The sequence below is a fragment of the Cladophialophora bantiana genome (assembly GCF_000835475.1).
Source record: "Cladophialophora bantiana CBS 173.52 unplaced genomic scaffold supercont1.2, whole genome shotgun sequence".
NCBI lineage: Eukaryota > Fungi > Ascomycota > Eurotiomycetes > Chaetothyriales > Herpotrichiellaceae > Cladophialophora > Cladophialophora bantiana.
Genome location: NW_015971576.1, coordinates 755,502 through 767,759, shown reverse-complemented (window position 1 = coordinate 767,759; position 12,258 = coordinate 755,502). Strand labels below are relative to the sequence as shown.

Here is a 12,258-nt window from a genome sequence, read left to right as displayed (position 1 = left end):
AAGCGGCGATAGTCAATAACGATAATTCAGTAATGCTCAGGGTAGAGAACACTTGCAAATTTCAATTCCAGATGCGAAGATTGAGAAGACCTGCTGCGACGACCAATAGAAAACCCATGGAAGAAGTTTCGGTGTAGAAGAACCTGATGGGTGAGTCGTAAGTGAGGCGGAGAGGAGGAAGTGTTGTTCCGGGTGGCCATCAGCCGCCACCAGCTGCGCAGGTGCCGCCAATTCATGCTCGTCTTTCTCCGCATTTTCCAGAATAATATTTTTTTTTTTTGGACGCGATTCATTGTCCTGCTGTAAACGGTAACCGCCAGTTCACTCACCAGGTTCATCCCATTACCGAGCCATGGATGCTGAAGACTTCCCAACATCTCCTGCTAAGCGCCAGAGAATGGGTTCACCAGACGAAACTTGGCGTACCATCTACCCTCCCGAGTCAATACCCGCCACTGAGCAAAATGGTTCTGTTCGCGAGCAGCTCCCATCCGAGGAGGGCGTTTCCACAGCAGAGCCAGAACCACAGACATCGGCTACCAGTTTGGACAAGGGAGAAGGGCATGCACCCCCTGAGCAGCCGGGCTCAAATTCTCTTCTAGATGCGCTGATGCAGCAAGTCGAGGCAGAGGCCGCCGCTGCAAGACCACTGTCAGACCCTTCCACGAGTACGAGCGGCATGCCTACGACCGATGGGATGGCGCTTGACGGAGGACTGAACAAGGGCGAAGACGGAGGACTTGATGTACATGCCCATACGAATGACCCGGTTACTACAAGTCAAGAGCATGCGTCGGGTGCTGCCGCTTCCAAGGATGTTGAGGCCATGGACGTGACGGAGACTGTTGCCCTCGACAATAATGCCCAGCAAGGAAGCATTGCTAAGGTCACAATCGACACCAATACCTCCGTGCTCACGCTGGAAAATGCCGCCGACACACTAGCCCCTGTCGATTCCAACGCAACCGACGCAATCCCCGCAGATGGCGCCGATGCACCTGAACCAGGTGCTGAGGGCGCCGAGTGGGAAATCGATTCATCACCCTATGAGTCCTCCTCAGATTCCGATTCTGACACCTCGGATGATAGTTCTTCGGAAGAAGACAGCGACGAGGATGCTGACGGTGACTACGCGATGCTGGATCCCGAGGAGGCGGCGCGGATACTTATGCAAGGTGATGCAGGTTCCGATGACGAAGGAGGAGGACCCCGGGACAAAAAAGAGGGAGGTCCGCTACGGACGGCAAATGAACGCATGGAAGAAGTCATACCCAAACCGGACATTATTGTCACAGAAGACATGAAGATTGAAGAATTAGGCAATGTTGAATTTGTGGTGGAAAGTACTGTCGTTGTGAAGGCTACGACATCGGGAGAATATCAAGTGTTAGAACCCGGGTCCTTGATTTGTCTGAAAGATCGATCAGTGGTAGGAGTGGTTGCCGACTTGATAGGGCGAGTCGAGGAACCCAGATACACGATTCGGTTTACCAACGATGACGACGTTAAAGAGGCCGGCCTCTCGGAAAGTGGCACCACTGTGTTTTACGTCCCTCAACATTCGACGTTTGTCTTCACTCAACCGTTGAAAAGTGTCAAGGGAAGTGACGCGTCAAATTTCCACGATGAGGAAGTTGGTGAGGACGAGATGGAGTTCTCAGATGACGAGGCTGAGGCCGAACACAAGCGCCAGATGAAAGCCAAGAGGCAGGGAAGGACATTGGACACAGGAAGAAGTCGTGGCAGCTCAAAGTTTGCCAAAGGACCGCATCGTGGTGGAAGCGGCGGAGGTCGAGGGGGCGCTGGCCATCGCCACTACACCAACAGTGATGGCTCTGCATACGGTAGTGGCTCGCTGGAAATGAACTATGACGATGTGGCAGTGCCAGATACAGGTGATGATGGCTATACGCCATTGCAGAGGCCGACTGAGCTCACAGGAATGGTGGCCAACGGAGAACCGCTTCGAGAGCAGCCCCAGGAACGTGGCATGATGCATCCGCTTCCACCACTGCCCCAATCCTCGTATTTAAGAGGAAATGAGTCGGGCGGGAGGGGGAGAGGTTATGGTCATGGCAGAGGAGGCAGAGGAGGATTCCGACCCCAACGTGCACGTGGTGGCTTCAGCCAGCCTCGTGAAGCTCCTTTTGGTCACCACCATGCTTCCCACAACAATCATCAAAATGGCTACAACACTTCCACAGGACCTCTGCCAAATCTGAACCTTCCAGCGACGCCCTCGATATCACCGCAAAACATATCATACCCCCCAATGACGCCTTCGCCAATCACTCCCCTCCCAAATGCTCAGTTCAACTTTGGCCAAAGTTTCCAACCTCCCGTCAACTTCTCCTCGTTCACTGCACCACCAGGCATGCCTCCGCCCCCCCTGTTTCTGGGTAACAATTTTCCCCATCAGCAGCAATATCAGCAGCAGCAGCCAGGCCAATATCAAGGCGGCCAGAATCATTATGGCTCTAAGCCTCACACCAGCGGAGAGACAAACTGGCTCTCTGGTGCTTGGGCCAACAATCCAGCTATTGCAGCAGCGTTGCAGAGGCAGGCGGAGGAACAGAGAAGGGCACAGGGACAGTAAGTAAGATGTATGTGAAGATACTGTACAATTTAAGCTTGGAAAGTCAACCATGTTCAACTAGCCAGCAACCAGTAGAGCGGCATTGACGAACACGATGTTCAAAATTCACAATAAGTTTGTCTCTCTTATTTTTCTTTTGCTGTAAAACTTCTCTCTTCCCCTTTAGCGGCTACCAGGACGACGAGAAGTCTCACCGACGACGCTTAAGTTCCTTCCCTTCTCCTTCCTTTCCCTGCCACCTTTCTTTCGTTCTGCTGTTTCTTTGACACCCTTCAACTTTCCGCACTTCATTCGTTTCGCAGAAACGATCAACGTGGAGGAATAAACCCTCTCAGGCGGCCGGCCCGAGCACAACATCCTGTTTCAATACACGGATTAGCAGGAACGGGCACGGGGATTAAATCGACAGATACTGGTTTAAAGGAGATAGAGATGGAGATGGATTGGTGGAATGGATGTGTGCCTCGCTCATCGGCAAAAGAAGGAGGGAGGCGTGAGAAATGCTCTCTTATTGAGAAGGGTACAATGGGAAGGGAAAAAGGGGGAGCACGCATCGAATCAAAGAACTTAACTCACCCGACTAATCCTCCCACCGAGTCCTCTCACCCTGATTCCCGTCCAGTACTCAAACTGCCACAGGCCCTGCGTGACCAGCGTCTCTAGCCCTTGAACAGTCTTCCAACCGCCCACTTCCTCTGCCATCTGCATCACGGCCGTGTGCGCGGGCTTGTACGCCAGTTCCAACAGCGTACGTGTGGGTGCCGAGGTGCCTTGGCCCTTTGGAGCCGTGGATGTCGCGAGTAGAGCGGACCGCGAGAAGATCTTCTGGAGGGACGCTGCGAGGGGAGGGTCGATGGGCATGTCGGCGGGGATGGTGGCGATGGCGACGACCGGCGGCGTCGTCATCTTCTGCTCTGTCGCCCCAGACCTCTCGGCGTCTAGTAAGACGAGGTCGTAGAGCGGCGGGAATGTCCTTGCAAGTTCTTCCATCTTGCCCTGATTCCTCCCGATCAAGTAGATGGGCTTATACCCCATCTTGTGCAGCGTGTGGATGGCCGCTCTCGCCGTGCCGCCGCCACCGATGACCAAGCCGGACTGCTCGCCTTCGCCCAGTGCGGCAGACGCACCCGCTGTACGGAGGCAATCCATCATGCCGAGGAAGTCCGTATTGTAACCGACCAGCGAGTTCTTGCCTGAGATGGGGTTGGAGACGGGGACGATGGTGTTCACAGCACCGATGAGACGAGCAGACGCATCCACATCGTCCAGAAGAGGCATTACGTCCAATTTAAGCGGGATAGTTACGCTTGCTCCCCCAAAATCCTCTGCCCGGATAATCTCCTTTATCACCGCTAGGTCAGTGGTCTCGCACAAAGAGTACACGTGTGGCAGCCCCGTCTCCTTGAACAGTGTATTGTGCAACTCGGGCGACTTGCTCGCGCTGATCGGCGATCCGAAAAGGTAGAACTTCTTGGGCACGATCTCGCCTATCAGCGTCAATCCATGCCGAATTTCGCATGCAGAGAGCTGCCCTGGTGCGGCTTTGAAGGGGAGGGACGGGTGAGAGACCGGGGTCATGAAGCCGTTCAAGACCCTAGAAATCTGCCCTGTCCGGCCCATGTTTATCGCGATCAGAGGCAGGTCCGGGTGTTGGGAGTTCGACCACTGCTTGAAACGTCGGAGGGCGAAATTATCGTCAAGGATGCCGGCAACTCCGATCAGTTTCACAATGTCGCCATACTGGAGGCATTTATTGTAAATGGAGATCCAAGAGCCCGGCTTCGACCAGGATAACGTTCCCTGCGGGTCATGATGTGAGGCAATGATTCGCGTGTTAGACCTGTTCTTGAAGCTGAGGATCGGGGAGAGGACGGACTCGGGAAAAGACGCCACTTCCAGGTCCAAGAATTCGCTGCCCATGCGGATGGCGAGGGTGCACAGATGGAGATACTCTGCATAGGCCTCGTCGGGGAATTTGCCGCCTTGGGATTTCGTGCGGATTGTGAAAACAACAGGAAGAGGGACGGTTGCGCGGAGCAAGGAGAGTTGAGAGGTGACGTAGTCGGTGGAGGGGATGGTGCTATCTGAGTTGGGATCCTTGAGGAGGTCGACGCGCAATTCTACCGCGTCGGATCCAAGGCAGACTTCGGGTAGGATTTTCAGATGAGGTCGCAGGTCCGGGAAGGTCAGAGACGCGAAGAAGGTCTCTGACTTCCGCTTGAATTTGGACAGAACGTCGATTTTGCCCGTCACCATCTGTAAAAAGCGGTCGAAATCCTCAGCAGCTTCGGACATTTGCTCGTTGGGGATGCTTTGGCTGTAATATAGAAGATTGCTGCATTGTTCGAACCACGGCTTCCTCCGGAGCCAGACACCCATCATGTCTTCCACGTATGCTGGTCTTGTTTTGTCAATTTGTAGGAAGTCCATCACTTCGTTGATGTCACGTTCAACCAAGAGAACGTGGCCGTTCTTCTCATGCCATGCGACCAACAAGTTCCGCGCTTCCTGGGTCTCGACCACACCGCCACCACAGGCGAAGACGTAGCCATTTGGCATGTCTTTCATGACAGATTTGAGGAGCTCCAACTCGCGTTTCCGGAAATAGCCCCAGCCTTGTCCCTTGATGATCTCCGGAATCGACATGCCTTCGCGGGTCTCCAGCTCGGTGTCCAGGTCGACTAATTTCTTGCCTAGTGATCTTGCCGCCCAGCGCCCGGAGGTGGTCTTGCCGGCACCTCTCATGCCGATGATGAAAATTGAAGCCGCGCTTCTATCTAATTTCTTTGCTTTAGCATGTTCGGCAATTTCTTGCAGTTCAACACCCTCGAGTTTGACGTTGAATCGCAGAGCCATAGTGTCCCACCACCCCGGCCAAGTTTTGCCCGTGCATTCTTTCTCGAGAATGAGAGTAGATTGAGGCGCTGCCAATGCGAGAACACTGAAGCTCATGGCGACTCGATGATCATCATAGCAATACACACCTCCCTGCGGCCGTCGTAGTCTGGTACGGTCAATCCCGTCCACTTCGATGCCATCGTCAAACTGTCGGCATGTAACACCAAACTTTGCTAGCTCATCCTCCATCGCTTGAATGCGGTTGCATTCTTTGACCCTTTGATTTGCAATGCCATATATACGGGTTGTGTTGGACTTCCCGCCCTGAGCCACGGCCGCCAAAACAGAGGCAGTCAAGAAGGCGTCCGTCATTGGCTCCATGTCGATATTTGCCAATGGTACAAGCTTGCCATCTCGAGGCCCCGTTACTGTAGTTGATGTAAGTGTCTGTTTCACTTGACAACCCATCGGTCTCAGCACATCGGTAGCGAATGCCGAATCGCCCTGGAGAGAGGCCGAGCCAATATTGGGAATTGTGCATGTTGTGCCTGTTATCGCCGCAATTGCAAGTGGGTAAGTTGCAGAACTTGCATCGCTTTCGACCACATACTCGGTCGGGTTCAAGTAAATGCCTTGCGGGATGTGATAGGTGTGTTCTTCTGTTTTTGACTTTTGCACCGGCACGCCGAAAGAGACCATCATTGCGATGGTCATGTCGATGTAGGGTTGCGAAACAGGCTTTCCGCCCACGAGTCTGAGTGTAACAGGCTTCTTTGCATAGGGGGCACACATAAGCAGAGAAGAAACATATTGTGAGGACACCTTCGCGGCCAATTTGATTTCACCGCCGTTGAACCCAGCTGAGGCCGTGACGTTGAGCGGTAAACTTCCATTATTCTCCATATATTCGATTCCGGCGCCATTTTCTCTCAACGCATCTACGAGATCTCCGATAGGTCGCTGCTTCATTCGGGCGTTGCCAGTAAGAACTGTAGATGCTACATGGCTCTGCCTGGTTAATGTCGCAACTGACGTCAAGAATCTGGCGGCCGTTCCAGCATTGCCCAAGTAGAGCTCATGTTGTGTGGCCTCAAGCCGACCACCATTCCCATTCACAACAAGGACTTCACCATCTTCTTCCCAGGAGAATGTGGCAGCTCCAAGTCGTGTCAGAGCCTCTAGCATCACTTCTGTGTCTGCTGAGGTCAGCAGATTCTTAATACGGCATGTTCCGTGACCGAGTGCTGCAAGGACAAGCGCTCGGTTGGAAATGCTCTTTGAGCCAGGTGGAGTGCAGACAACGTTGAGGTCCTTGGGTACACCTGGAACCACTTCCACGCTTGGAGAAAGCACAACGCGCAGGTCGGAGTCTGAGACAACGCTGGCTTTCTGTTCGTAAGTTCGACCAATTCCTGAGAGAAGGACCACCTTCTTCTTGGCACCATCGTTTTTCTTGTCCACGCCCATCTTCTTTAGCATGCCGTCGACCGTACAGACCTTACCCCCGGACAGTTTGCGCACTCTCTCGTCGTCGAGTCGAGTTGGCAGACCGTACGTAGTCAGACACTTTTGCAGACGGCCGACAGCAACACCACTGAGAATACCCAAGTATCGAGCGAGCTCAGCCTCCTTGATCATGCCAATTGCAACACATTCACCATGGAGCACTTGGGGTGTCAGAAAAGCTTCAATGGCGTGGCCGATAGAATGTCCAAAGTTCAATAAGTTGCGCAGGCCGGTCTCTCTTTCGTCGATGGTAACGACGTGGGCCTTGAACTTTGCGGAGGCAGAAATAATTCTGATCAAAGTCGCCTCTACGTCCTTGAATCTAGAAGCACCTTGACTGATATCGGCATTTACAGCAGCCATTATCCGCTCAGCATGACGTTCCAGCTCGATGAATTCTTCTTCGTCAGAAATCGCTGCGGTTTTGATGACCTCAGCCATTCCATTGATCAATTCTCGTCGAGGTAGAGTTCCAAGGAAATCAAGGTCGATGTATATTCTTTGCGGCTGCCATATAGCTCCGACAAGGTTTTTGCCGAGAGGTGTATCAATAGCTGTTTTTCCGCCGATCGAAGAGTCAACCATTGCAAGCAGTGTTGTGGGGACTTGCACAAATCTCACGCCGCGCATATATGTGGCGGCAACAAATCCTGTCAGGTCACCCACAACGCCACCTCCTAACGCAATGATGACCGTGTCTCGACCACATGGCGGGCTCTGGCTGAGCAGCCAATCTTCGATGTCGTCCTTTGTTTGTCGAGATTTTGAGCTCTCTCCTGGCGGAATTTGGTGCATCAACAACCGCGCTGATTTTTCCTTTTGCTGCGATGCATTTTCAAAGGCTTCTTGAAAAGATTTCGTGTAGAGCGAACCCAGATTAGTGTCAGTGATCAAGACATACGTTGATGACTCCAGGTTCGACAGTAGATCGGATGCGACATAGTTCCGCCATAATCCAAAATTGATGATGATGCTCTCTTTTCCGAGGAGACTGACTCGTACTTCCTTCGCCGTCCCATTGACCAGAGGCATGATTGCGCATCCAGGGTACGGGACTATCGTTAGGAGACTGAGTCATGAAAAACAAGGGGCGGAGAGCTTCGAGGTTTATTATTTTCATGTCTTGGCGGATCCAGACCCTGTACACACTAGCGCTGGACTAATACAGCCTTGCATTAGTGCGTGGAATGGACTATTTGCGGCGCCGTACTTGGAGAGGCAGAATTTCCAGGGATACAAAATCCAGTTTGGGCTTTTCCTACTGGTACTTGTAGAGCTATCTGCTATTTGAGATGCGGTCACAAAGGAAGGTACATGGTGTTCTTGATACACAAGTTACCTCATGTTTCTCTCTCATTACTCGTCAGAACGATCAAAAACATAGTCCTTGAACTGTCGCGCTGGCAATTGTTTCTCAAATAAGATATCCAACTCTTCAAAAGTCCGATCCTTGGTCTCTGGAAGACGGAAAAAGCACCATGTGAGTGAGATGATCGAGATACCGCCGTACAAGAACTCGATCTTGGCCCCAGCATTTGCCGCGCCAGGGTTAAGGAGGTACGGGCCGATAACTGTGGTGACCAGTCCTGTTGCTGCATCGATCACCGTTGCCAGAGCTATGGTCTTCGACCTGAGTTTCGTGGATGGAGTTTCACAGACCACAACGTAGGTAAGTGGGCCGAGAGTCATTTGCCAAACGAACTGCAGGGTGCACAAGAGCGCCGCTTGCGCCCAAGAGTATGACGGGTTGCTTGCATAGCCTGACGCAAGACACATAAAGGCCACAATGAAGAGAATGACAATAATATAGCCCAAACCCGCCATATAACAGAGGCGTCTCCCGAAATAAATGAGTGGGATGGCGGATGCAAGAGTCCCAAGGAAACCAAGGCCATTGAGACTAGTGGTAGAGCAGGTTAGTGATCTGAACAAATAATCAGGAACATAGAGGGTTTCCCAGTGTGCCAACTTACCCAAGGCCCATGTCAAATGAGTGTTTGGCACTCAACCCGACTTGCTCAAAGAGATATGTGGCAAAGCCGACCGGGTTGCCCGAAAAGTTTTGGATGACGAAAAGCATGATACAAATCTCCATTCTTCTACGGTTTGGGCCCTTCCAGCAATCAATGTAAGTGGTTCCTACTTCAACTTCGCGCTCGTAGAGATCTAAAAAGTCCTAAAGTTAGCATCGACATAGTGGTGGAGTCGCAAGAACTAATAATTGCTACAGGATGGCCTGTACAATGAGAGAGTGCGCTTACCAGTTTTCACCATCATGGCCAGAGTATTCGTCACTTCCACTTTTTCGTGCCTTTCTGACAATCTCTTCAGAGACCTCTCTGCCTCCTCCATCTTATGCTGACGCACAAGCCACCAAGGGCTCTCGGGGGCCCAAATTAAGCCTGGGAGGATGATAATTGGCCACGCCCATTGTATGCAATAGGGAATCTTGTATGCCCACTTGTCCGCTCTGTTGATGAAGCCCCTCGTGATTCCCGTTTGAATGAACTGACCCATCACGTAGCATAGGTTGATATACCCGGTCAAGAAACCTCTGAGTTTCATCGGAAGACACTCGGACGCGTAAGTTGGAGCTAGGACGCAGTATCCCCCCCAGATAATGCCTGACAGGTCTATCGAGGGAAGGGGGAAAAATGATATCAGTATCACAGTTGACCCATGGCATCGCTGTGACGGAACACTTACACATGCTTGTTGTCAGCACCTCGATGTTTGGAGCAAAGACCTGCATGAACACCAAAGCTGAGGTTAATAGGAGATACACTGCGAGCGTCTTCCGGCGCCCAATCTTCTCCATTGGCCATGCGACAATGTATGCGCCAATGATCTGTCCAACAAGGGAACCCATAGACATGGCGACCTGCCAGTTGGCAGGTATCTGATAGCCGTGGCCAGGTACTTCGTGGCCAAAATGACTCTGGAACGATGGGAGGGCGAAGAAATTCCCGGTTATTTCAATGTCGTATGCGCGCATGATGATGGACAGAGAAAAAAATATCGACCAGAAGGCGCCTTTACGATAGATCTTCAGCGCCTCGAGATAAGTGAGCTCATGCTCAGTGTGGGTGCCTTGGTTGGCCATGGAGGTGCTGATGCTGTCTAACTTGCCAGTGACCTCAGCATCGGTAAGTGTCTTCTCGACTGTGAGGCCTGGCTCGAGGCTGGCAGAGTGTTCAATGAACGTGGTACCATCCTTGTCTTGTGTCTCCGTCGTTGTGGCCATGATGGCTGATAGATGGAGACTAGTTGTACCGGACGTAATGGACTGACAGAGGGACCAAGAACGGAGGTTGGGAAGAAGGCTAAGAATGACACCTTAACTGGAAGGCTGTCAGTCTTGAATAGTCGCGATGAAGAGATTTCAGCAGAGACATCTGGTTCTTATGGTCGTGTTGGTTTGGATGCAACATCGCCAGCAACCCGCTTCAGTATTATTGTAGTACCAATGACAGTACATCAAAGCCGCTAGAATATCCGACGCAAATGGCCCATTTTCCAAGTATTGTTTAGCCATGCCTGCCCACAATGCGGGGGACATAAAAGACTTGGTCGCTTTCAGGATGGTCTACAACCAGCCTGTCTCTATCTACTCGTCCGCCCCATGGGGAAAGCCAGAAGTCGGGGTAGCATCACTTCGTTAAGCCGCCAAAAGTCAAAACGGGATTTTGCCGTAGCCCTTTTGCCGAGAATATCAGCCCCATTGGTCGTACCGGTATTTGACTGAGAATATCATCACGGCTAATCGGCAAGTAGAACCCGCTCTCTGAGCCAGAGACGCTAAAGGATTGCCTTCGCCCTCGACCGACAATGCCCTCCAAAGAGCAATCATAGAAGACATCGAGAGATCCTGTTGCTGAAGTCTGCCGTAAGGGAATGGTTACCTCGACGAGGTTACGACTGTATCGGCAGTGGGAGCTGCTCGCTAAATCGTAACCATGAGATCTATTGCCATAAACAAAATCGTTCTCTTTGGCGATTCACAAACCGAGCAAAGTTCCAGCCAAGCGGGCGGATTCAACCTTGCGCCAGCATTGCAACATGAATACTGGTCCAAACTACAGGTCATAACACATGGATATGGCGGGTATAACACTGAACATGGGCGCCATATCATCAACGCTATTCTCGAGGCAGAAGCGCCGGCACCAACGCAGACCAGTCGACCCCGCTGTCCAAAGATCGAACTGTTGGTGATATTCTTTGGCACAAATGATGCCGCAGATCCCAAGCATAACACATTGTCGCAATGCGTATCGATCGATAGATATAAGGAAAATCTATCATATATGGTAAAGGTAGCTAAAGGACGCGGAGTTGAAGCCGTGGTTCTTGTAGGACCAGCACCAGTCAATGAGCTTGCACCAGAAGCCCCTCTGGATCGAAGTACAGAGAGAGCAAGACAATACTCGGATGCTGCAGCACAAGTCGCCGGAAAATTCGGGAAGCGGAACAATGTTACCTTTGTTGACTTGTGGCAGGCCTTCATGGATTCCGCAGGGTGGACGGAAGAACAGCCTATTCCCGGGCAGAAGATCCGTGTCGCTGGCGGGGAATGCGATGGGGCCGTTCAATCAAGTTATCCATCTCGAGCTCTGGCCACATCTGGAGCGCTTGCCGGGTTATTGGCTTCGGACGGTGTCCATTTCACAGCCAAAGGATACCGAATCTGGTACGACCTGCTGCGGCACACCATCCGCGAGCAGTGGCCAGCACTCAGATCTGAAAACTTGAAGACAATCTTCCCGCACATTCTTGACATAGACACGAACAACCTACCAGCATCGTTGTGGCAGCACTTAGAAGACTGAATGTCATATACTTGGAGCAAGGCTGATGGCCGATACTGAGATCCGACTGTGGTGCTCATTTGGGTGGTGAAGCCAGCATTTCGTCCGCTGAACTATAAATTGGGTTCGGACCGAGCTCAAAGAGCCTGATATTCGCATGTAGGCTCAAATCTTTCACGAGGATTAGGTTTCAAGCATCGGTCAAGACATATTTTGTAATAATGAAATGACTTTTCGCGGGACGCCCAGTCTCGTGACTTTTAAGGGCTTTAATGTAGCTGGCGTGTGATGTTACGGATTCGGTTAAACATCGGAACAACGGACGACCGACACCCCAGGGAATAATCAGGCCACCAGCCAAGAAGGGATGCGACTTAGGGAGTCCTTACTATCAAGTACTAGCACACTTCCCGCATGAGAGACGCACTGTCTCTTCCCTCAAGCTCAGAGTCGTCTACAGTATTAACCATATACTATACTTGGTAGGGATATCTTACGTACACGCTTATC

General features: G+C 51.8%; 4 protein-coding genes across 4 annotated transcripts; 2 read left to right on the top strand and 2 right to left on the bottom strand.

Moving 5' to 3' along the window:
- Window positions 1-352: 352 nt before the first annotated feature.
- Z519_01281 (uncharacterized protein) lies at window positions 353-2,596 on the top strand (the record flags this gene model as incomplete). Its single annotated transcript, XM_016759038.1, has 1 exon — window positions 353-2,596. The coding sequence occupies one exon, from the start codon at window positions 353-355 to the stop codon at window positions 2,594-2,596; it is 2,244 nt and encodes a 747-aa protein (XP_016624366.1).
- Window positions 2,597-3,163: 567 nt separating this feature from the next.
- Window positions 3,164-7,972, bottom strand: Z519_01280 (3-phosphoshikimate 1-carboxyvinyltransferase; the record flags this gene model as incomplete). The annotated part of the gene is made up of 1 exon (XM_016759037.1): window positions 3,164-7,972. The coding sequence occupies one exon, from the start codon at window positions 7,970-7,972 to the stop codon at window positions 3,164-3,166; it is 4,809 nt and encodes a 1,602-aa protein (XP_016624365.1).
- A 324-nt stretch (window positions 7,973-8,296) lies between these two features.
- On the bottom strand, window positions 8,297-10,184 carry Z519_01279 (uncharacterized protein; the record flags this gene model as incomplete). Its single annotated transcript, XM_016759036.1, has 4 exons — window positions 8,297-8,840; window positions 8,914-9,106; window positions 9,202-9,573; window positions 9,647-10,184. The coding sequence occupies 4 exons, from the start codon at window positions 10,182-10,184 to the stop codon at window positions 8,297-8,299; spliced, it is 1,647 nt and encodes a 548-aa protein (XP_016624364.1).
- A 712-nt stretch (window positions 10,185-10,896) lies between these two features.
- Window positions 10,897-11,769, top strand: Z519_01278 (uncharacterized protein; the record flags this gene model as incomplete). Its single annotated transcript, XM_016759035.1, has 1 exon — window positions 10,897-11,769. The coding sequence occupies one exon, from the start codon at window positions 10,897-10,899 to the stop codon at window positions 11,767-11,769; it is 873 nt and encodes a 290-aa protein (XP_016624363.1).
- Between the last annotated feature and the right edge of the window lie 489 nt (window positions 11,770-12,258).